Below are 24,206 nucleotides of genomic sequence, written 5' to 3'. Positions count from 1 at the left end.
TGGGGCTGGTTCTTCTCGCCTTTTAATAGAGGTCCATGTTCCCCCTGCAGCTCCCGCCCCACCGCAGCCCCGAGAGGCGGTCAGGCAGCTCTCGCAAACTCGACCTGAGGTGACCTGATGCGGTCACTCCAGGCGCTCTCAAGAACTGGGGTTTTTCTCTCCACCTGCTCCCTACTGCCGTCCGAGATCAAAGCACTCTGCCTGTGTTTCCTCAGTGCTTTTTCTCTGTCAGGTTCTGCCAGAAAACTCCAGATTTATGACCATTCTAGTTTATAATACCAAGTTGCTGATGCAGTATTCCTCTGTGAGTCCCACTCAAAAACCCTATACCAAATCTGCAATAATCCTAAATACCTAACAATAATAGTATTTACAACAGAAAACTTAAAGAAAGTGGTTTTACATCATTTTATATCATGTATATTAAGAGTTTATTAGCAAACACTTCCTTAAGAACCTTTCCAAGCAGGGTTTTCAGTGCAGGAAGGTTTTATCTGCCCTGCCCTGCTGGGACCCAGGCTGTACAAGCAATTAGAACAGATGGCTGCCAGTGTTTTAATTGTAGCCACGTCCTGGGTCTGCCCAGGTTTATCCTGCCCAGGGATGTATCTCCTGGGTAAACCTGCAGTGATGTGTGTGTTCCACTACGGGGATGGGTGACGGGGAGTACAGAAAGAAGAAAAGAAAGCTTATTGCTCCTCATTGTTCAGCATTCCACACCAGTGCTGATACAGCCCATGTGTCCTTACCCACGAAGGAATTCCCAAAGTTCTGTGAATCGTTTTAAAGTAACTCACCACATCACTTCCCTCCTGAACCTGAACCACCCCCCTGTTCGGCATCAGCCTCACACCCAAGGACACAGTGGGCTACAGTTTCCAGTCTCACAACTCAGCTTTAGATTAACCCCTTTTCAGGATACTGTTGCACCTCTAGAAATCCAAAGTGCCACCAGTTATCAGGATGTTACAGTTCTCCTGGGGTGAGTTCACGGCTGGGTTTTAATTGTGAGGTCGGAAGAGTTCTCGATTATTGAACACAGCTCCTCTACCGAGAAATGCAGTGCCATTTTCATCCTTCCATTCACTTGTGTGGGTTCTCCTGTGTGTGTCTCCCAGGGGGCTTCAGAGGCTGTTCCAAACCCTCAGAAATTTGGCTGTTCTAAACCTTTTTCTACTCCCCAACCACATCCAATTACAGTAAAATTCACGGTAACTTATACAAAAATTGCAAATGTCATTTATTGAACCCTCCCAGGAAGAGATCCAGCAGTCACTGTTTCACCCAGAGTCAGTTGTTGTCCTTCATCCACTGCTCAATCCATTGCATGATCTGATCCAAGTTTCTCTCCAGGTCCTCTGGAGTGTTGCTGGGTAACTGGTGCACGATTTCCTTTTTGTATGATGACACAGCTTCCTCGTACAGAGTCTGGAAAATCTCACACTGAATGTTGTCTTGCAGCTTCTTCCCTGTGTAGCCCCTGGAAAATGAGAGCACCAAGGGAGATGTGCAGAAGCATTGGAGAATCAGTGATTTATACCCTGACACAGCCCCCCTCTGCCCTGGCCTGCCCCCACACACCTGCTCTGCAGCCTGTCGTACAGGAAGGAGTTCTCCGTGCGCAGCACGAACACGATGTGGAACCAGCGCTCGGGGAAGAAGTCGCAGCCGTGGTAATCCACCACCACCCCTCCCTCGCCCATCCTCTCCTCCAGCTCATCGATCACCTGCCAGGAGACGCACACAGCAGGTCCCCCTGGGCTGCAGGAGGGCCAGCTACAGGGGGTGGGGGGCTCAGGGCAGGGACTCACCCTGTCCTCGTCCAGGATGGGACAATCGTACTCCTCGTCAAAGCCCTCGTACAGCTGCCCTGCGGCACAAAGGGCAGGGCAGGTTGGGGCAGAGCCACCCCTGCCCACGGGGACGGCAGGGCAGGTTGGGGCAGATCCACCCCTGCCCACAGGGGTCCCATTGCACACAAAAGGCACAGCTCGGGGGAGGGAACACTGGGGTTACACAGCTGTGCAAGGGTAAGGTTGTTATTTGTCACTGAACACCAAGGGTCCTGCTGCAGAAACTCCTGCGAGAGAAAATTCATTGCCTTTTGATTTAATATATAGAAGCCCAGAACGGTTTGTGCTGGGAGGAGTCTCAAGGCTCATCTCATTCCAGTCCCCTGCCATGGGCAGGGACACCTCCCACCAGCCCAGGATGCTCCAAGCCCCGTCCAACCTGGCCTTGGACACTTCCAGGGATCCAGGGGCAGCCACAGCTTCCCTGGGCAGCCTGTGCCAGGGCCTCACCACCCTCACAGGGAGCGATTCTAACCCTGCCCTCAGGCAGTGGAAAGCTATTTTTCTTTATCCTTCATTCCATTCCTTGTCCATGTCCTCCTCCAGCATTTCTGGAGCCACTCTGGGCCCTGGAAGGGGCTCTGGGGTGTTCCCAGAGCCTTCCCTTCTCCAGGCAGCACCACCCCAGCTCTCCCACCACAAGCAGAGAGTTGCAGGGAGCAAAGAATCCTCTGTCTCCAGCACCTTCCTTGGCCAGGTCCCCCACGTTGACATAGCTCAGCCCTGCTCTGGATGCCAGCTCCTTTCCCAGGGTGGTTTTCCCAACGCCCGGAGTGCCTGGAGACCAAAACCACAAGACAGGGTGAGGGAGGAGGTGCAGGACCCCCAACACCCTCCCAGGGGGGGAACTGGGGCTTTTGGCCAGTGGGGGGGTCATGTGAGGGAAAAGGGCCCAAAGCTGCACCCCAAAGAGAACCAGGGAGGGCAACGCCGGAGAGGGAAACGGGAAACCAGGGAGAGAAACCTCACCGTGAGCAGGACGGTTACCCACACCGGGGGGGGGGGGGGGGGGGGGGGGGGGGGGGGGGGGGGGGGGGGGGGGGGGGGGGGGGGGGGGGGGAGGGGAGGGGAGCGTCCCGAGTTCTCGGGCAGGTGTGACACCCCAAATCCTCCCACGTCGGGACACCACACCCAAAATCACCCCGACTGAGACCCCAGACCCCAAAGCAAGCCGAGCTGGGACCCCACACCTCAAATTACCGCAGGCTGGGCCCCAGACCCCAAACCACCCCGGGATGGGCCCCCAGTGACCCCAAGCTGTGCTGGGGCTGCGGTCCCACGGCCCGGCCCGGCCCGGCCCAGCTCCCCGCCCCGTCCTACCGGTGATCAGCACGTTCGGCCGCCTCATGGCGGTGCTGTCGCCCTGGAGACACGTGCGGGGGCCTCCGCCGCCCCGGCGCGCGCCGATGGCGTCACCGCTCGGGCCGGCACGGCGCGGGCAGCCCGGCGACGGCCGGAGGAGAAGGACCCCTGGAGGGCCACGGGTGAGGGTACCGGGACCGGCAGAGGGGACGGGGACACCGAGAGACACCGAGAGACACCGCGGGACACCGAGAGACACCGCGGGACACCGAGAGACCCCCAGACTCCGAGGGAAGCTCCGCGAGTGCCGCCGCCCGGCGGGGGCAGGGGCTCCCCGGTGCCCCCCGTGCCCCCGCCCAGCATGTCCGGCCGCGCCTCGGGGCGGCGGGCCGAGGTGGGTCCCGGGCCGAGGTGGGTCCCGGTCGGGGCTCTCGCTCGGACCGTTCCTGCCCGGGCTCGGCGTGGGCGCCAGGGATTATTTGTACCCAGGGTAACGCTGGGGTCTGTGTGTGGGGAGGGACCCCCTCGCTCCCGGCGTCGCGGATAAATGTGCAGATTCCGCCCCAGACGGCTTTGTGCCGATCATGGCCCCCTGGAGCTCCCGGGTGCTGAGGGGTCCCGGGCACGGCGGGGGCTTCACACAGAGCTCCCCAGAGGAGCTCCCGTGGAGCACAAGGTGCAAAAAGGGTCCCCAACACCCCCAAAGCCCTCCTCCCAGAGCAGGCTAGGGGCGGCTGGGTCCCGTCCCAGCCCCACACCTGGACAGTCAGTCAGGTGTGTCCAGGCTGTGCCAGCTCCGCAGCTCTGGAGGAGTTGTCAGTGGTGTCACTTGTTTGTTCCTTTGCCCAGGGATTGTCCCAGCTCTACCACATCTTCCCCTCCCTCTCAGGATGTTTCCCTTTGGGGTTGATGAGCCAGGCTGGTTTCAGCTCTGTTCAACCCAGAAACAGCCCGACACCCCTTCCTCATTCCCCACTGGGGCCTTGCAAACAGGGCCTTGTTGGAGTTGTTTTACCCCATTCCAGGCAGAGCATCCTGGCACCCCTGGCTCTTGCTGTGTTGGTTGACGAGATGTGTAAAGTGTGGTTTCCCAGCCCTTTTGGGGACTCTGGGGGCTCTGTTGCCATCCAGCCTGTCTCAGCCCTGCACTGAGGGGCTGCCAGTGACTCCTGTTATGGTATTTGGGACCTTTGAGAAGTGTACCCTTATTCCAGCTGGGAGCTCCTCAAACCCCAAATTCAGTGCTGAGTGGTTCCTTGTTGCTGTCTCAGGCTCTGGCACAGTCACAGCTCAGCCCAGGCTGTCCCATGCAGCAAACAGGAAACAATCCCTGAGTTTATTGTGCTGCCACCTGTTCTCTGCCATCTGCTTCCAACTTTGAATCACAAATGCCTGCACTGTAAGTGTTAAAGAAGAAGAGGCAAAAAAAGAGCCCCATACTGAAAACATGAACATGACCTTAATGTAAACATAGCCTGAGTAAGCTGATGCTGCTTCTTCATTCTTACCCTCGATTTAATTTTACTTCTTTAGTTTGGTATGTTTGTGGAATTTTCTACTTGTTCTGACTTGACAATTTGCAGAATACTCTTGGCACATGTGAGGGGAGGCTTTATTTTAATAGTGGAGAATCTCAGAATCCCAGAATGGTTTGGTTTGAAAATTCTTAAAGCCCATCCAGTCCCATCCCCTGCCATGGGCTGGGACACCTTCCACTACCCCAGGTTGCTCCAAGCTGGCCTTGGACACTTCCAGGGATGGACAAGGGTACACTGGATTAAAAGCTGCCATTTGTAGGGATCCCCAGATGAGGGGAGGAGGTGCTGCTCCAAGCCCACGGTGTGTCTGTGTTCTCCAGGTAGCAGAGTGGCTGGCGCATCCCTTCGATGACTTCGTTGGAAGCTCCGGTGCTCCTGTGAAGGCCCTGGGAGGCAGCTCCGGGAGAGGCCGGAGGCAGCAGCAGAAGGACCTGAGTTCTGGGCCAGAAAACAGCAAAGCCAGGGCTCCTCCCAGGAAAAGGGCAAAGCCCTCTGTGGTGGATCTGCCCTGTAACACGTCCAGGCAGAGCTGGAGCCAGGCCCAGGATGAGCTGCCGTGGGTGGAGAGATACAAACCTGAGACTCAGGTGGGGCTTGCTCTGAGTGCTAACGCAGTAGTAACATTATAGTAACATGCAGTGCTTCTGTCCATGATTTATAGTGGTCAGGCTCCCAGAACATCATATTTTGCCACAGCAAAAAGGTGCTGGTCTGGTTTGTTCACTGCCAGGAGCTCTTTGTGTATATTAAACACATTTCCCTCAGGCCTCCTGAGGAGGTAAAAGCTGCTGATGAGATGTTGTTTCCTGTCAGTCCACATGTAACTTCTGAAACTGTTCCTGGGTTCCAGCCACATCCATCTGCTCCAAGCACTGGGGAAACCCAGCTGCTTGGGATTTGCAAAGGTTACAAAAACCTGTGCACTATTAGAGTAAAAGGAGCAAAAAGTACCGGCTCGAACAGTAGCTGTGAAGCATAATGACACCAATAGGCAAGGCTGCAGTGTTTTTACTTTGAGAATAATTAACAGCTCCTTATTTCCCAACTTCAGACAATGAAAGACAGGTTGTTGGAGGAAACAGATTGAGATGATCATCATCCTTAACTGTGGCACTTGGCTCTGCAGAGCATAAATGTAACTGGAGCACACACCAGCATGTCTGTTAATATTTCGGTCAGCGTGTATTTTATCTTTGAATCTCATCTTTAGAAACCAAGGGGTCAGTATGTGAATCTCACATATTTTAATCTTGTTTCAGAATGACCTTGCTGTGCAAAAAAAGAAAATTGAAGAAGTTGAGACCTGGTTAAAAATGCACATATTTCAGAGGCAGCCAAAGCAGGTAAACATGCTAAAATGAGCAGCCAGAGGTATCAAACCATACAAATGAGCTGGATACAATTCCAAGTTCAGAGAAAGTGAACTGAGAGGTGGTGATTGTGTATTGTTGTAAGAAATCTGGTAAGAACACAGATTAGAGCTTGTTCTTTTGCTTTGGGCCTGTGCTGGTAAGAGATGGATTCTGATTTTGGTCAGAAATATTATTTTCTGGCATCCAGTCATAAATCAAAACTCTTCAATGTGCTTGAAACCTCGGGGTAATTTTTAGGTCTCTTGGCAAGTGTCCAGTTGCACTGGGTTGGTGTACCAGGATGTTTTTAGTTTGGATGGATAGGAGGTGCTCTTGTACAGAGGCATAAATTGCCAGTCCTGACCAACTAACTGGGGGCTTTCAGAACAGAACAGGGCTCTCAGATCCTGGCCTGGCTCTCTCTGCCTGAATACTCAGCAAGTAAATCACCAACACAAAATATGTGACTTGGGTTTCATTGGGAAAGAGAATCATTGCCAGAGAAACTATAGAGGAAATTCAACGATATTTATCTCCAGCCAACTGTCATTATTTATCGATCACATTTGGAATTATTTCTGTCCTTCTGTGTCAGGGTGGCTCTGTTTTGCTGCTGACTGGTCCCCCTGGCTGTGGGAAAACTGCAACTCTGCAAATTCTGGCCAAAGATCTTGGCCTTCAGGTGCAAGAGTGGACCAATCCCCTGTCTTTAGACTTTACAAAGGAAGAGTTAAGAAACATGTTTGGCCATGGTAAGTATTTTGTGTTTTTTCCCTTTTCTTTTGTGTTCCATTTACTTTTGTGGTTTTCATATATACCGTATTTTTGCTAATTTTGTCTCTGTCACATATGAAATCAGATCCGTGTAAATCCATTCCCTGGAGTATAATAAAAATTGTTCTGTTGCTTTTATCTGGAAAGGGATTTAGGTTTTTTACAGTGTTTACTCCAGAATAACTGACAATTCAGAACAGTACAGACAGCTCTGTAATAGCCTGGATATCACTTGAACCAATTAAATAAGAACAGGTAAATGCCTTTATTGGGGTCCTCACTTAAATTATACCCTTTAAAAATTCTCCTGTATTTGTTTGCCAAAGGGCTTTTTCAGTAGTGCTGTCAGAAAATAGTGTGGGTGGGTATTAGTTCTTGTGGGTATTTTATTCTACTTGGTGTAATATAGAATACATATTTTTAATTAGTTTTCTCTTTCAGACTCCAGTTTTCATACATTCCCGAGCCAGGCCCAAGCAGCTCTCTTTCAAGATTTTCTATTAAGAGCAAATAAGTATAACAAGCTTCAGATGCTTGGGGAGTCCTCAGGAAGTGATAGAAGGCTTATTCTTATTGAAGTAAGTGAAAACTTGTGGGTTACTGGGTTGGAAACAGTAGCTGATGTTGTAACACTGACATGCTCATGAGCTCCAGCTGGTGGACTGGTGTTTCCCAAAGTTCATCAGCTTTAGGGCAGATGAGGTCTTTATTATTCTCTGAGTCTCTACAGCAGCTGAGAATCACATTCTACTTGTAGGTGAGCCATATAACCAAGAGTCAGGAATTGGAGTCTGGTTTGAGTACAGCAATGAGTAACAGAGGATCAAGAGAGAGATCAACACAACACTGGAAGTTGTTCCTATGTTTGATTATCTGTCTAGAGCTATCTCTGTGTGTAAAAAGGAAGAGTGGGGAAAAATCCCATTATTGCTGTTCCTTAAGGATGCAGGAGAGTGTAGGAGGCAGATGAGGATGAACACAATCAGAAACATTTGCGATTTTGCACTCAGTCCCTGGCCTTCATGGCGTGTTGTTTAGGTCAGAGGTGTGGACTAAGGGGTTCGGGGCAGGTACAGGACAAGACTTTATCTGTACTTGCTCAGGAATGTATTTCAATAACAATTTTTTTCTGACCCTTTTTTCTGGGACAAATTTTAGAAATTGATAGTCAAGTTGTCTGTAAACTTACAAGACAAAAAAGGCAAAAATTCTAGGTGGGTGCTGTAGATTTAAGGAGTGTTGTGGACTTGTCTTCACAAAGCCATCTTCTTGTGTAAGTCCTGTCACACCTCATGTGGTATATGGTGCCCTCTTCCCCAGCAGAGCTGCCTGGAGTGCTTGTCTCTGTCAGGCAGGCACTGTGATCACCCAGGGCTGTTTCTTAGGAAGCAGAGACAGAAAGAAAGCATTTATTTTTAGGTAAGTTTTTTCTGTAATGAAGACATGCTGTGCTTTGGGTTTGGATTCTTTTCCCTCCCCTCTGGCTCTTTCCAGCGTTAGCTGCATTCAGGTTTGGTTGCAAGGAAGGTAGCCAGGAATTACAGATGTGCAGCAACGTGGTGTGCCATGACAATTTGATGTCTGTGGGGGGGAACGTTTGCTCTGAATGTAGTGTCAGCAGCTCTTTGTTCTGGGCAGGACATTCCCAACCAGTTCTACCGGGACCCCAGCAGTCTGCACAACATTCTCAGGTTGGCACAAAATAACTTTTTAATTATCTTTGGCCACTGGCAGCAAATGGGGTTTGTTACTCACAACACTTGCTTGTTTTTCACTTCAGGAGGTTTGTTCGTACAAGCAGGTGCCCCCTGGTATTTATAATCTCTGGCAACTTCAGTGGAGACAACAACCAGAGGCTACTGTTTCCAGCAGAAATTCTAGAGGAGCTTTGTATATCCACTATTAGGTAAGAGCTTTTGTCTCATTAAAACATGGTTAAAATAAGTGAGAAGTCAGAAAGTAATTGTTTTTTTTTTTTTTTAATGGCATTCAACAGTTTCAAGCCTGTTGCACCAACAAATATGATGAAAGTTCTCAATCGAATCTCCGCAGCAGAAGCTGGGATGGTAAGTTGTCAGAGCTGCTGACTTCTGTGCAGTGCTAGGACCAAAGGATTTCACACTTTTATATCTGAAATATGTTATTTTTGTTACTGTGTTTGTTTGATCTTTTATGTAAGAGTCCCACACCCCCAAAAAAACCCTCACCGTTCACCCCAGCAGAAAACAAAGGGCAAGCTGGAAAGATACCTTGTTTTTCAGATTAGTTTCACTGGATCCTTGGTCTGAGTCTACAAAGTTACTTCTGAAAATTTGTAACAGTACATATATCTATGAAACAAATAACAGGAATAGAATTCATTCTGTTGGTTCCTTGTATCCGGCAAGGCCAGAGGAGGTCTTGAACTTAAACCCTGTGTTATTCCTGATCTCTTTTGATTACAATTAAGTATCCTATTGAATGATGTCTTGCAAAGAGTTATGTGCCTTCTTCTCTTTAATATGGCTGTGTAAAAATGGATTAATTGTTTTGAAGTGAGCAGCATAACATGGTTTGAGCACACGGTGGATGCTTATGTGTCTGTAGTGTAGATCTGCAGCCATGTTCAAATTCCCCTTTTCCTGCCTTTTTTGTCGTTTTTAATATTGCTTTTCCTTGTAGAACAGAGAGAAGAACCATGCCCTTGATAGAGCTGCTCTGGAGCTGCTTTGCAGAGGTTGTTCAGGTGACATAAGAAGTGCAATAAACAGCCTTCAGTTTTCCTCAAGGAAAGGTAAAAGTTTGTTTCTGTTAAGTTAACGATGGTTTGACCGTTTCTGCTGAGAAGGTGTTCTGTTTGGTGTTGCAGCACGGCTGGGCGAGCTGTGCCCAACATTTCTGGCACACTTTTCTGGAGCAGGAACAGACCCAGGGTGTGTGAGGGAGTGAGTGAGTCACTGGGGCTCAGTGGCTGGCTGGGGCTAAACCGTGGCTGCCATGCATGTGATGACCTAATTTAGTGAAAGACCCTCTTTTCTTCTTGATATCTTTGCTATTTGTATTTGCTGCCTAAAGTTTTTATGACAACCTTAATTTGAGAGCGATATTTTCATTGCCTCCCTCTTACATTTCTTATCCTGCTCATTTTGTAAGCATTTCATGAGTCAGTCATTGTTATGAAATTGATGTATGGGAGTTACATTTCTAAAAGCAGTGCTCTGGCATGTGTAGTTTGTTCTGAGAACCGTGAAATGGTGCCAGCCTTTACATTCAGCCTAGAAATAAGGGAAGGGACTCAACAGTTGTCTTCTGCTATGTGTGCTAGAGGTAGCAATGACCCAGTTTCTTTCACACATTTTTTTTCCTGTCCACTTTTCAAATAGAAAATATGCTCATGGAATACAAGATTAAGTGTAGATGCAAGTCCATTTTGTAAGAAAGAGTGTTGTTCTTGGAAGTTGAGGGTATACTGAAATCAATTGAGCGTTGTTTCTTAAGTTACATGAGGTAGAGAGTACAGTTTCTACATTTTAAGTTATTCTGATGTTGCCTTCTGGTATCCTAGGTTTGGATTGGTCTGTGTTAATCAGAAAAATACTGGTTTCCTCTTAGTATGACAATGTTACCATTAATATTAATTACTAGTTATTAGGTTGGTGCTACCTGAGAGAAGCTTGCAGTATCTCACTACTGCACACTAAGCAGCTCCCACTTACTCCAGAAAATCTAAATAGTCTCAAAATAACCAGTTGGTGTAATTTTTAATAAGTTACCTTGGAAATGTAAAACCCTGGGGGTTAGGACTTGGGGGAAATCAAAGGCATATGACTTCAGAGCTTCTTGTATGTGAAATATTGGAACTGTCTGCTGAAGTCACACCACACAGAACATTCTCTTCTCACGTTTTCTCTGACATTGAGAAGGTGTTTGAACAGAGTATTTTTAGTTGTCCAGGTATTTGTTAGGTGAATGATTGCAAATCTGGGAGACACTCCACCTCCTTGTTGATCTCCCGAGCATGCGGAATTCATTTTTTTATATATATATATAGTTTATTTTTTCATGTGTATATACGTAAATACAATTGATACGTTCACTTTGTGCCACTAATAATGGGTAAAAAGGATCCAGGGTAACTGTGGGAGAGAAGAAGAACAAATATTTAAAAGATAATTTCTCTGAGCTCACTAAGGAGCATTCACTGGCCACCAAATCAAATTGTGGGTGAAAATACAGTAGAATAAGGGGTTTATTTCTAGAAGCTCAAAACATTGTGTGGGTTGTAAAACATTAGTAGGCTGTTGGAAGAATCACCTAAATGAAAGGTTTTCTTTGCCACCTTATATTTTAGCGAGGATATTGTACGGACAACGCAAATATAAGACAAATTATTAAGTGAAGAGGATGTAACTGAAATATAATTTACATATATTTATACTTATGCTTTATAAAGGTGAAATTCTAAACAAAGGCAAGTGGGGAACATCAGAACTAGACAGAATAAGTCTGAATGCTTTTTTTAAAGACAGTTGTTTGTTGTTCAGAAAAAGTAGTTGGTACCTCAGGTACCTGTGGCTTAAGGGACAGAAGTGGAATGAAGCCAGTGAATTATGCTGATTCAGGTGACTGGGTTGTCTTCCTAAGACATGTGTTTCCCCTTATGCCTGTATTTATGTAACCTTTTCTGTTCTTTTTATTATTATTACTGGTTCATGTAGAGCATTAGTAGTACCAGTATAACGGAAAACTTCTGTGCATCCATATGCTTCCTCTTGATTTTATTTTTGCTTTAATTGATAGGCTGCTCATTGGAGAACGAGTTTTGGTCAAGGAAGAAAAGGAGCTCCACAATAAAATGTGAAGAAGCAGCAGTATCTAAAGAAAGAAAGAAAAGTAAATGTGATACCTCAGAAGACCAGGAGATACAAGCCATTGGTGGCAAAGATGCATCCATCTTTCTTTTCCATGCTCTGGGGAAAATAATTTATTGCAAAAGTACGAAAACTTTGAGTTATTCTCCCTTTGAATGGGCGAAGTGTGTCAGCTGCTAATAGCTAGATTTACTAAAGTAAGGCTGAGGGTGGTGTCTGATGGGGGTGTTTGGTCAATAACAATGGTATGAAATCAGCTAAATTGGGGATCCCTAATTGGTAGTAATTCACAATATTAGTTCCAAAATGGAATGAGTGGAAGTAGCGGGGTGAGGGCAAACTAAATTTATGTGGAGCTTAATGTAACCAATTGTGTGTTGATGACTCTGTAGCACTGACTATATAGTTAAGGATTTGTGCCTGTTTCAGGGTCTTTTGGGAGCTGGAAATGCTGTAATTTAGATGCTGTAGAGCTGACAGTTGCTAACAATGTTTCTCATGTAGGAGAATCAGTGTCAGAGGCAGAATTCCCTCAGCTTCCTGCTCACCTGTCCGAATTCCATCGAGACACGTTGCTCATTCAGCCTGAGGTACTCCTGCAGTTACTCCATGAGTTCAGCTGGGCTGGAAACACGCCAGAGCAAATTCTCAATCACGTGGTTTAATCAAAATGTGTGTGTGTTCAGTCTGAGTCACACAGTAATTCATCTGGAAGGGAGTGCTGTCCCTCTTCCCTGGGGCAAACCAGCCCCCTTTGTGTCTGCAAAGACCTTGTGTTCCAGCTCCCTGAACACCTACATGTGTCATAACTTTAACTAGGTGCTTTTCCTTGCCTACCTGTAAAACCTGAACTTTTCTTCTTCCTAACAGGATATTGTGGAAAAATCACACATGTCAGGAGCCATGTTTAATTTATACCTCCACCAGAACTATGTGGACTTTTTTCCTGACATAGACGACGTGGTGAGAGCCAGTGAATATCTGAGTGCTGCTGATGTCCTTTGCAGTAACTGGAGTGTAAGTCCCATCTTTCCATGGGTACCAACTTGTTTTTAAACGCTTTGACATTGAGCTTTTTGATATCTCACTGCGTTTATGAGTGTTTGCTGTGGGCTTATGTGGGTGACAGTGAGTTGTTAATGAATGCTGAAATACAACTTTTTTGTCCAGCTTCTGTTAGGATTTTATTATAGTGGGTTGTAGTGTTTGTGGAATGTTCTACAAAGTATTTTTAAGTAGAACATACTCATGCTAAAGATGTGTGGGCGTCCATAAGCCTTTCCCCTGGAGGAATTGAACCAGCTCTTTTGTTCAGCTGCTTTGAACAGAAGTTCCACTGTAATCTGAACTTTAACATTCTGGACAGGTTGTGTCACTGCAGTTCCTGAGGGTGTTTCCGCTCCAGTGAGGCACCTTGAGGTCACACAGTGCCCAATTTCTCTCTTAGACACGTCTTGTGATGGAGAACTACAGTGCCTCTGTGGCTACCCGAGGGGTGATCCACTCCAACACATCCAGGGCCTTTGCCCACCAGCAGGGAGGGATGGGATTCCGACCCTTGCATAAACCCCAGTGGTTTTTTATCAGTAAAAAGGTAAATGCTTGACTTTTATTATTTTTTTTTTGTTTTCCCTAAGGTATGACTATTGAGTAGTATAGATGAGGTTTGTTCACAGTGCTAAACTTGTCAAATATCCTATTTTGATATAATCTGCTTCTAAAAAGCAGTTGCTTGAAGAGCAATTTGTATCACTCCTTTAATGTGGAAATAAACCAGAGGCCTCTGACAAAGCCTGATTGCTGTGTCCAAGTTGACATGCTGCGAGGAGGGTCTCAGTCCTACATTAATGGAGACACAATCAGCATTCAAGTACTAAAAAGTATTCCTAGAACTGAGTGTGAGCTTTTTGCACATCGAACTGTTATATAAGTTTCACAAATTGCTGCTGTTACAGTTTGTGTTTATGAGAAGTAGCTTGTTCAGGATATACCAAAGGTCTGGGCCATTTTTATTTTTTTTGCATTTGAACTCATGCTTCTCTTGCTTTATCTGTCAAAAAGTAGTGGCCTGGATGGGCAGGGAATTCTGTAATCAAAGGATAGATACTTTCCAGAAATATAAATACGCAGCAAAAGGCAAAACCAAAGAATTTTACCATTTTTATGATTGGCCTATGTTAACTCTATTATATTTTCTTGTTTCTCAGTAGCTTGTGTGTAGTCCTCTAGCAGGCAGGAGGAAGGTCTGTGTTTTATGGTACAGAATACCTACAATAATCATGTTCCACCGGGTTTTTTTACTTGTGTTTCTTCTCTCCCCTCTCCCACTTTTACAGTATCAGGAAAATTGCCTTGCTGCCAAATCTCTGTTCTCAAGCTTCTGTTTACCACCCGAGTGCCTTCAGACAGAGCTGCTGCCTTATCTTGCTATGTTAGCAAACCCAATGAGAAACCAAGGTAAGATGGGTGTAACTTGATCTTAGACCCTTTTTTTGGCAATTGAAACATACTGAAACATTTTGTAAGCCAAAATGTCGATACTGTCTGTGCTTTTGCCTCAGTAAGAAAAAATTCTTATGGTAAATGTATAGAGGTGATGCCCAAAGCTGCTTCTACTAAAAGCCAAAATGAAAGATGTTCTGGCAGGATTATCAGACTTTACTAGTTAAGTTGCTCTCTAGGCTTAGGGCTTATTTAAATCTACAGGAGGAATTGATAAAAAGACCTTTGGAAACCCAGTGGGCAAAAATAACTGGATCTTTGTTGCTTACTGATACCTTTCCAGTACCAGACTTAAAGGGCTTTAAAAAGCCTTTCCCAGATAAACAAAATTCAAGTTTATAGTGCATAAAAAAAAGTAAAATCTGAGGTAATCCAATAGCCATGCAGAAAAAATTACTTATAATTCACTTAATTCAAAAATTACTGTTCAGTCAGCTAGATCAGTTGTGCTGTGTTAATTGTTTCTGATAAAAAGCTTCATGTCTTAACTAAGGCCTTGCCATCAGGATGAATTAATTTTGTAGGCTGTGGAGTAACAGCTGTGTCATAAATAGAAATGGATGAATGTCAGGGGTTTTTTTTACGGTCTTGTGTGTAGGCAGTCTGTCAGTATTGTGGTAAACTGTAACAGATTGGGGAAAAAGTTACATATATGCATGTACAGTGTTTTGGTATCTAAAAGGTTTCAAATATGTGCAGGAATACTTGACTAACACATTAATTGTTTGGTTTCCAGTATGTTTAATTGTATGTTAATTATGATCTGCCCACTTTGATACTGGTGGTTCTTTGTTCTTAGCTCAGATTGCTTTTATCCAAGACGTGGGGAGGCTGCCACTGAAAAGGCATTTTGGGAGGTAAGATTAAATCTTGTCTATACTTAATGAAAGTCAGGCTTCATTACTTTACTATATTAAGAGGAAGAACCCTTTCATAGGGAACCCTTTCACAGTAAGTTGTCTGTGATTTACTAAAGTCCTGCTTTTAATCCTTGTTTAACTTTCTTTTCTGTTGTATCAAATATTAGATCTGTCCTAGACACTCTTTCTCCAGCGCATGATCTGAACAAAATACTTCCTTTACTATCAAAAACACTTGTGTGAGAATAAAAGTGAATTGATGCAAAGCGTTCAGTGCATCTTGCCTGTTGTTTATCATGACACAAATGGATGATCTGGAAGTTTGGTAGAACATTCCGTGTTCACCTGCACGTTGGAGGTGCAAGAAGGAAAGCACAACAGGGAATTGTTCCAACTTCCTTTGAAGCAGTTGTATCCCTGTAGAAATACAAAATATTTTAGTGAGTTTATTTTTTTAATGTGCCCTCCTTACAGGTTGTGTAGGGCTCATGAGGTGATGTGGCACAAGATGTTGTGTTGTGACTCTCATGAGCCCACTCAATCACAGACAGCATTTACTATGGCAGAGCCTCAGTTAGGTTTGTATGGCTTTGGCATCTCTGAAATTTAAGAGTTTTAATTGGTCTGTTTCTGGTAAAGAATCCAGATCACAGCTGGAGTGAGACAAACTCTGTCACCTCCTACCAGGACAGAATTTGTTCAGGCCCCTAACAAAGCATCTCCTACTTGTCACTGGTGATGCTGCTGAGTTTAGCTGTGAGTTTCCAAGCTGTGTTTCCAGGAACCACCCTGTTCCCTGACAATTGTATTAAAATTAAGGAAGGAGAGCGTCCCGAAGCGCTGTATTTCTTTGTAATCCTCCTCATCTGAGGGACAATGTAACTTGTCAAATTAATTGTAACTTCTCTATGCCATTAAGTGTCAGTGCACTGTACCTTTGGATACTGATTACTGGTTGTATCTGCGTTAATAAGTTGGGGGTGTGTCACTGAAAGTCTGATCCGAGGGGTAACTTCCTGCTGAAAACAGCTGTCATCCTTCCCCATTTGCTCAGTCTGCTGCAAAGGGAGTATAGAGAAATACAGGTATTTGCTTCCTTCGTGAATCCTAATTGAGCATAATTTAAACTGTGTTACTAAACAGCCCTTAAAATAACTCAGTGCAGCAGTCTCAGTGGGAGCCAGGTTTTATCTAAAGACAGACAGCCTTTCCCATGTGAACTCCTGTGAGGCAGCAGCTGTCTGTCCATGGTCATGCAGTGCTGCACTGATGATTTCACAGGTTAAAGCTGGAAGCTCTCAGTGACAAGGACCCCGGGACCCCAGAGCTGTTCCGCGGGGAGGGTGACGGTGCCGATGCGGAGCCGGGGAACAGCGGGACAGGCGAGAGTGACCCCGGTGATCCCGAAGGACTCCTGCTGCCCTCCAGCCAGTGCAGTGGCAGTGACCTGCCTGGCAGCCAGCCCCAGCCCGTGGCAGCCCAGGCCATCATGGAGGAGGAGGAGCTGACGATAGAGGAATTCGACAGTGACTGAGCCCCAGACACCCCCCACTGCCTTTCCCGGCCGAGGTGCTGCGAAGGCCTGGGCTGAAGAGAGCGTGGCCTGCGCCAAAGTGCTGCCTAAGCCACAGAGCGGGGCTAGGATCCAGGTCTAAACATGCTGTGCCAGCATCGAGACAGCTCTCCTCAGCTTCCTCCTCACTGTGCAGGATCAGCCCTGAGCTGAACACTAAATCACAAGCAAATTCCTGCCTCGCCTGAGCCACACAATCATCTATAAAAAGAGAGTAATAAATGACTGAAGTCCACCTGAAAGAGGCTGTAGATCAGCAGTGTTAGGTCTTAACTTATTTTTATTTTTCTCGTTTTAATTTACTTTGCAGTTGTACACTGTGTTTCCTGAGTACGCATGCCGTAAGTTGTCAGCATTTGAAGGTTTTGTTGAAATTCATACCTTCAAAAGAACCTGCTGTTTGGAAGTTTGTACGTTCATGACGTAAGAGGCTGAAATGTGCACAGAAAAAGTTTGATGTCCCATAGTGATGATGTAAAGAAAAATCCTGCTGTATTAATACTGTTTAGTACTCTGACTCAGATTTTTATGTCTTTATAAGTAAGTTTATATGTTGTACCATAGCTTATTTTGGATTCCTTGTTGAAAGATATTTTCGTAACTTATGGAGGGGGAAATGCAACAATCAAGCATAAGCTGTACTCTATAAGAAGTTTAAAGTGTGTAAAATGCAGTTTTTCTCCTGAAGTTGCACTTGTGCTGGGGCAAAGCCTGATTTTGTGTTCGGTACAGTGCTGGGGATAGTGATACCTCAGGAGTGAGGAAAAAAGTGTAACCAAATGCCTTTGACTGTGTGGTACATGTTTGCATTTCTGTATGGCTCACAGCCAGAGTTTAATAAGAGAAGACACATGTTTATCCACCCAGACCTTGGGTCAATCCTATTAAAGAGTCTGGATTTGTCCTCTCCTAAGGGACAGGTGTAGTCTTTCTATGTACACTTGTTTAATTTTGAAGAGCGAAATTTCCGTCCTAGTTCTGAAATTCTGTTACAGCTCATTGCTGCAAAGTCAAAATGTCTTTGGTTGTTGATGCCCATCAGCACTGCTCTTCCTCTCCAGGGTGCTTTGGATGAGCTGTTTCTGAGGTGCCTGCAGTGCAAGTGACAATAAGGCAGGAAATACTTATTTTTGTTTTGCAGGCACACTCCCAAGCTCCTTCGTTGTGCCTTTTCAGATTTCCTTACTGTAGTACCACGTATTAACAGTTACTTTCACATCAACTGTTTCCCGTTGGCCTTGTCCTTGGTCCTCACCTGGCAAATTACACTCTGTAATAGCAGAGCCTGGGCTGTGTGATTACAGCTCGCAGGAATTAAATAAAACCTGTTTCACATGAAAACACCACACACACAAAGAGAGCATTATTCTCTTTGAAGCCCTAATTTCTTGCAGTGCTGGTGAGTGCCCAGTTACCACCCCCTCAGCTCCAGGTGAGGCAGAGTGCAGTGCTGGGAACATGTCAGTGCAGCAGCCCACCCTCCTACCTCTCTCCAGGGTCCATTTCTGTTCCTTCAGCACTGTCCCAGTTACAGGGTAGGGAAAGAAGGTCTGTCCTTTGGATAGGGGTGATTTAGAAGCATCCCACGAAGAAAAGATAGATGGACCTTTTTGTTGTGGTCAGAGCATTTGAACAGCCGTGGCAGCCTCTGGGGAGCTCCTGCCGGAGCCCACCCCGCACTCAGTGTCCGGGTGTGGCTGGGGTGGGTTTGGTGCTGTGGATGTGCTGCCGTCGGTGCTGGCAGCTCCCACCACGCTCTGCCTCCCGGGAGAGGGGACAGGAACATGGACATGGATGCAGGTGATGGAGAGCAGCACAGAAATGTAGACGTTAAACACAGGAAACAGTATTTCCTTTTTTTTCCTCCCGATTCCATGTGCCTGGGGTGGGAGGGGGATGTCCCGTTGTGACATCATCTGCTGGCAGAAGGTGACACCCCAAACGGCCCGTGGCCCCAGTGTGGGGGGTGCTGTGATGTCACCCTTTCCCCGATGTGTCTGGGCCCTGCAGAGCCCGGGACACTGTGGCTTGAGCCTGGACTCCCGAGTGAGGTTGCGAGGCCTGGAGGGTCGAGCGAGGCTTCTCCCGGGGCTGGTGGTGCCTCGGGGACTCGTTTGGCAGCTCAGTGCCCCCTCCGGGGCCATTCCCTGTGTTTGCTTAGCCCTGCCTGGTTTGGGCAGCTGGGCACTGCGGGTGTTTGCAGCAGAGAAGGTGAGGCGGTGGGGAAACTCCTCACGGGGTTGCCTGTGCATGGGGTGTGCGCTGGCCTCGAGGAGTGGGGAGGGTGTCCTAGAGCGGCCTGGCTGTTGCATCCTCCCCTCCCCGGGGCAGCCTCTGACCACGGTCCCGTTCCACCGTGCAGCGCCCGATACCCTTCGGAAGAGCCACAGAATCGTCAGGGTCGGAACAGCCCCTCGGGACCGCCGCGGTGCCCGCGATGGGCATCGCCCCGTCCCGGACGCTGCCCGAGCCGGGGCGGTGGGCGAGCCGGGCCACGCAGACCGAGTGGGACTGCCCGGTGTGCCAGCGCGTGTGCTGCGACAGCCTGGCCGTGCCCTGCGGACACGAGTTCTGCCTGGGCTGCCTCCTGCGGGCCGCGGCCGCGGACCCCGCCTGCCCCCGCTGCCGCAGCCCCGTCATCGCCGCCCGCTTCTCCGTGCTCGGCGACGCCGATTTCCTGCAGTGCATCCTCAGCCCGCCGGGCCGCTCGCCGGGGGCGCGGAGGGCTCAGTTCCGCCTGGTCGAGACCTGCCCCCGGCCCCGCTGCCCCCGCAGTGCCCCGGCCTCGGCCGAGCCCCCCGGGGCGCTCCCGCCCGAGCTCTGGGCCGAGCTGCTGCACGGGCAGGAGCACCTGCTGGACCCGGTGCGGCCGTGGCTGCGGCACAGCCTGGAGGCGATCCACGGCCCGCGCTGGTGGGAGGCCCGCGAGGTGGAGAGCATCGCCCTCTCCGCCCTCTGCATCTACGGCCCCGACAGGGACGCGCTGGCGCAGATGCTGCAGAGCTACCTGGGGGAATACACGGCCCCGCTGGTGCACGGGCTGGTGCACGTCACCCTGAGCCAGTGCGGCCAGGCCTGGCGGCTGCAGCGCTCCCAACCTGCCAGGGAGCGGGCCGGGAGCTCTGCGTCCAGCTCCAGCTGCTCCTCCTCGCCAGGGGGAACACCCACTGCCAGCCCAGGGGGCACCCCCATCCACAGCCCGGGGGGGACCCCCAGGCCCAGCCAGGCCGACGCCTGTGACCCCACGGGGTTGGGCCTGGAGGACCAGCTCAGCACACCAGAGGCTCCCCCTGGGAGTCCTGGCCACCCCCCATCTGTGCCCGTCCCTGCAGAGCAGGAACAGCCCCAGGACACGGCCCAGGGGCCCGGGGAGGCTCCAGGTCCCTCCACTCCCGACCAGGACAGGGGCCATGAACGCCGACAGCACCGGCACTCCCGAAAGAGGAGGGCCCCTCACCACCACAGTTCCTCGCAGCCCAGGAGGAGGAAAAAGAAAAGGAAATAAATTTCCTTGACACAATCTCTGAGTGCTGCTTCCTCCCCCTTCTCCTGAGGCCCTTTTCCTGTTGTTCGAGGCTCCCACACCCCCAGTGCCCCAACACCACCTCCCAGGGAAATCCTGAGTGGAGCCATGGTGATGCCAAAGCTCTCAAGGGCAGAAAGATTCTTGTGTCTTGTTTTGCCAGCTGAGCTTCCCATCCCCTTTCAGATCTCTTCAGTTAATCCATTGCTGACGTATCTTCATTTCCATGATGGGAAGTCATCAGACCTTTCCAAGCAGGGACCTGGGAATGGTGCAGGAGCCTCCAGGAGGGCAGAGAAACCCTCTGATGTCCTCAGCTCCCCCCAGGATGAAGCAGCCTCTGCCTGGGTGTGGGTTTTAAGGATTGCCTGGGCAGCTGCCCACGTGTGGGATGTGGATTGGGACAGGGAAAAAGGCAGGCACAGCCTGATAGTGGGAGAAAACTTGGTTTGGGAAGGGCTTGGGGGCTGGATCTCCAAATGGATCACAGGGTTGAAGGGGAGCAGCTGCAGGAGGGAGAGGGAGGTTTGGCACCACCCTCCAGCCCCATCCAGACCCCCAGGGATGGGGGGGGGGAAGATCCTTCTGCTGCTGGTGGGCTCCGTATCCCCGGGAATCCCCTTGTTACTGCCCAGGGGGTGCCACATGTTCAAATAAAAGGGGAGTGATGCCACGGGCAGATTCCCGCGCTCTGTGGGCTCAGCGATGTCCCCGTGTCAGCCCCTCGGGCTGGGAGGGTCTCGCCAGTCCCCCAGCCCAGTGCCCAGTGCGGGACAGCCGGGGCAGCCGGCAGGACTGTCGGTGAGTCTGTGGGACCACGGAGGAGGCTCGCAGGGTGTCCCAGGGTGAGGGAGAGCGGCTCGCAGGGTGTCCCAGGGTGAGGGAGAGCGGCTCGCAGGGTGTCCCAGGGTGAGGGAGAGCGGCTCGCAGGGTGTCCCAGGGTGAGGGGGGAGAGCAGCTCGCAGGGTGTCCCAGGGTGAGGGAGAGCTTGTCCCTCCCGCGTTTGTCCCGCTGCCCGCCCTGGTTCGGGCGCTGCTCCGGCTCCCTCTGACCGGGGCCCGGGATGGCTCCGCTGTGAGCGGGGACAGAGACCCGGTCCCCGCGCTCGTCCTCCCACCAGGCGCGACTCGCACGGCCTCGCGATGCCGCGGGGGCGGGGCCCAGTCGCGACAGGAGGCGCTGATTGGCCGCTGTCCCGCGGCCCGGAAGCGGAAGCGGAAGCGGCGCAGGAAGAGGAGAGCAGGCGGTGATGGCGGCGATGGCGGAGCCCGGCGGGCAGTGCCGCCTGCGGCCCTTCTCCTGCGAGCAGGGGCTGCTCTCGCGGCCCGACGGCTCGGCCGCCTTCCTGCAGGGTCTGTGGGGCCGAGCGCCTGGGGCTGCCCGTCCCGGGGCTCTCCTTCCTGGAGGGTCTGTGGGTCACATTCCCGGGGTCCCCTTTTCCCCTTTCCAGCTCTTCCCACAGGGTCTCCCCCCCCGTTCCCGGGGCTGCCCGCCCTGCAGGCTCTAGGGGCTCCTCTCCCCGGGGCTCCCCTTCCCAGCCCTTCCTGGCTCCCGCTGGGGGCTCCCCTCCCCATCCCATCCCATCCCATCCCATCCCATCCCATCCCATCCCATCCCATCCCATCCCATCCCTCCCCATCCCTCCTCATCCCTTCCCCTCCATCCCCTCGCTGTCCGCAGGTGACACCTCGGTCCTGGCCGGGCTCTACGGCCCCGCAGAAGCGAAGCTCAGCAAGGAGCTGCCGGACCGGGCGGCGCTGGAGGTGCTGCTGCGCCCCAAGGTGGGGCTGCCAGGTGGGACCCCCGGCCCTGCTCCAGAACAGGGAGCCGAGGTGTTGGAGTTATTTGTAGCTCTTTATTCACAGTTTGCTGGGCAGCAAATCCCCAAATGCAGCACGGTGAACTCCAGAACTTGCTACTGTTTATACGCTGTATATATACACATTTTGGCAAACAAAGGCATTAGTGTTCATCAGCTACAGGTTCAATAGTTCTCTTGTTAGTTACTATTCTGTTGGTGAATGACTCTCACTTCTCATGATAGTTGGTCCCGTGCTCCTTTGGGGCTGGGGGGGTTTCTTGGGTTGGTGGTCACAGCCTGCCCTTGCTGGAATCACCCTGAATCCAGGGGCTGCTCTGGAGGCTGGGAGCACAGACCATCGGGCAGCAGGCTGTCTCAGGGCGTGTGCTGTCGTTGGCAGGGGTGCTGGAGCGCAGCCGGGAGCAGCAGCTGCGCCAGACGTGCGAGGCTGTGGTGCTGGGAGTGCTGCACCCGCGCACGGCCGTCACGCTGGTGCTGCAGGTGCTCAGCGACGCCGGGTCGGTATCCTTTGGTGGGAGGGTGTGGGAACAGCTCACACTGTGGGTTTGGGGCCGGGGTCCGGAGCTGTGCACTGTCCCTTGACTGTGGCCCCAGCTGCTGTCGTGCTGCCTGAACGCCGCCTGCATGGGGCTGCTGGACGCAGGGCTGCCCCTCTCCTCCCTCTTCTGTGGTGTCACCTGTGCCCTCAGCCCTGATGGCACCGTCACCCTCGACCCCACAGCGCGGCAGGAGCAGGTGAGCCCAGCACGAGCAGGTGAGCCCAGCAGGAGGGTGCCCGGCTCTGTGAGTGCCCCCCAGCTCCCCTGACGCCCTGGTCCCGCAGGAGGCCCGCGCCGTGCTCACCTTCGCCATCGACAGCAGCGAGAAGAAGGTGCTGATGGTCACCACCAAGGGCAGCTGCTCCGTGGAGGAGGTGAGGGACCCCAGGGGTCTGGGGGTGTGGGAGCCCCTCAGGGTAGCCTGGCCCCCCATGCCACTCCGTTTCCCCTGCAGATGCAGCAGTGCCTGGTCATGGCCCAGCGTGCTGCAGACACCATCTTCCAGTTCTACCGCGATTCCCTGCACCGCCGGTACTCCAAATCCTGACCGGGACCGGACCCCCCACTCAGTAAAGGACCTTTTTGTATGCCCTGTGCCTCTTGAGTTCATCCCGTGCCACAGGGGCTCCCAGGGGTGGGGGGCAGACAGGGACGTGCCCAGGACACGTGTCCTGAGCCCCCCGAAGTGGGGACATGCCGGGGAACGCCTGTTGTAACACAGCCCCCAGAGCAGGACTCACACGGGGACACGGCCGGGACACGTGCTGTACCGGGACACGGAGCAGGCGGCGCCGGTGCCGCTCGGACCGGACACCCGCACGGCGGAGCCTGTGCGGGGCTGTGCTCGCTGCCAGGCCTGACCTTCCCAGCATGGCGGCGCCTCTGAGGGACGGATCGGACCTTCCTGGGCGGGGCTGGCGGCGCCGCGGCCAATGGAGCGGTCGGGAGGCGTCACGTGTCTGGGAGACACCATGTGCCGCGGGGCGGGGAGGGGCGAAATGTGGGATTTGGGGGGGGATGGGGATGATAAGGGGGTGCAGTGTGGGGATTTGGGGATGTAACAACGGCGGGGTTTGAGGCGTAATAAGGATGACAGTGGAGGATCCAGTGCGGGAGATACGGTGGTGATAAGGGGAGACAGTGAGGCATGTGGAAATGCAATAAGAGTTACCAATGGGAGCCATTATGGGATGTAATGTGGAGTGGGAAATGATGTCAAACGGCGTTGCAATGAGGGGATGCCAAAGCTCCGCTTAAAAAAAAAAAAATAGTAAAAAGAAGAAACCGACGGGAACAGTCCACAAAAAAAAACAAAACAAAACAAAACAAAAAAAAACCCAACAAACAAAAAAAACCCCAAACACCAAAAACAAAACACCAAAAAAAACCCCACCACTCAAACGCAGTAAATCCGAAGAAGCCGCGGTGGGACTTTGGCAATGTGGGATAAACACGCACGCAGGGTGTCCCCCGCGGGGTGCCCCGCGCGGCCCCGCACGTGACGCTCACGTGTCCGCACACGTGACTGGCCATGGCGGCGGCGGTGCGGGGGCGCCGCTTCAAGTGGTCCCTGGACCTGGGGGCGGCCCCGGGCGGCCGGTGAGGGACCGGGGGGCGCGGGGGGTCGGTGAGGGACGGGGGACACAGCGCGGGGCTCGGGGGAAGCCGGGGTGCCGGTGAAGGACGGGGGGCCGGTGAGGGTCGGGGAGGGGGGGCGG

The 24,206-nt window shown here is 50.9% G+C and overlaps 3 protein-coding genes across 3 annotated transcripts; 2 read left to right on the top strand and 1 right to left on the bottom strand.

Moving 5' to 3' along the window:
- Nucleotides 1-683: 683 nt before the first annotated feature.
- Nucleotides 684-3,257, bottom strand: AK6 (adenylate kinase 6). Its single transcript, XM_027879145.1, has 5 exons — nt 3,174-3,257; nt 2,538-2,630; nt 1,812-1,870; nt 1,582-1,727; nt 684-1,480 (listed from the first exon to the last, which is right to left on the bottom strand). Exons 1-5 carry the CDS (start codon nt 3,199-3,201, stop codon nt 1,291-1,293), a joined length of 516 nt encoding a protein of 171 aa, XP_027734946.1. The 5' UTR covers nt 3,202-3,257; the 3' UTR covers nt 684-1,290.
- Nucleotides 3,200-17,288, top strand: RAD17 (RAD17 checkpoint clamp loader component). The gene is made up of 16 exons (XM_027879172.1): nt 3,200-3,343; nt 5,014-5,280; nt 5,953-6,036; nt 6,641-6,797; nt 7,261-7,397; nt 8,458-8,510; nt 8,600-8,725; nt 8,816-8,885; nt 9,481-9,592; nt 11,599-11,793; nt 12,174-12,259; nt 12,540-12,686; nt 13,117-13,263; nt 14,006-14,126; nt 14,971-15,028; nt 16,313-17,288. The coding sequence occupies exons 1-16, from the start codon at nt 3,200-3,202 to the stop codon at nt 16,563-16,565; spliced, it is 2,157 nt and encodes a 718-aa protein (XP_027734973.1). The 3' UTR covers nt 16,566-17,288.
- A 4,054-nt stretch (nt 17,289-21,342) lies between these two features.
- On the top strand, nt 21,343-23,046 carry EXOSC5 (exosome component 5). The gene is made up of 6 exons (XM_027879141.1): nt 21,343-21,479; nt 21,808-21,921; nt 22,329-22,450; nt 22,544-22,684; nt 22,773-22,862; nt 22,943-23,046. Exons 1-6 carry the CDS (start codon nt 21,377-21,379, stop codon nt 23,033-23,035), a joined length of 663 nt encoding a protein of 220 aa, XP_027734942.1. The 5' UTR covers nt 21,343-21,376; the 3' UTR covers nt 23,036-23,046.
- The last annotated feature ends 1,160 nt before the right edge of the window (nt 23,047-24,206 follow it).

Source organism: Empidonax traillii, unplaced genomic scaffold, assembly GCF_003031625.1.
Source record: "Empidonax traillii isolate 1590-97213 ecotype Southwest subspecies unplaced genomic scaffold, ASM303162v1 scaffold51:size1492887, whole genome shotgun sequence".
Lineage (NCBI taxonomy): Eukaryota > Metazoa > Chordata > Aves > Passeriformes > Tyrannidae > Empidonax > Empidonax traillii.
Note: the sequence above shows the minus strand (reverse complement) of the source record. Positions and strands in the feature narration are given on the sequence as shown.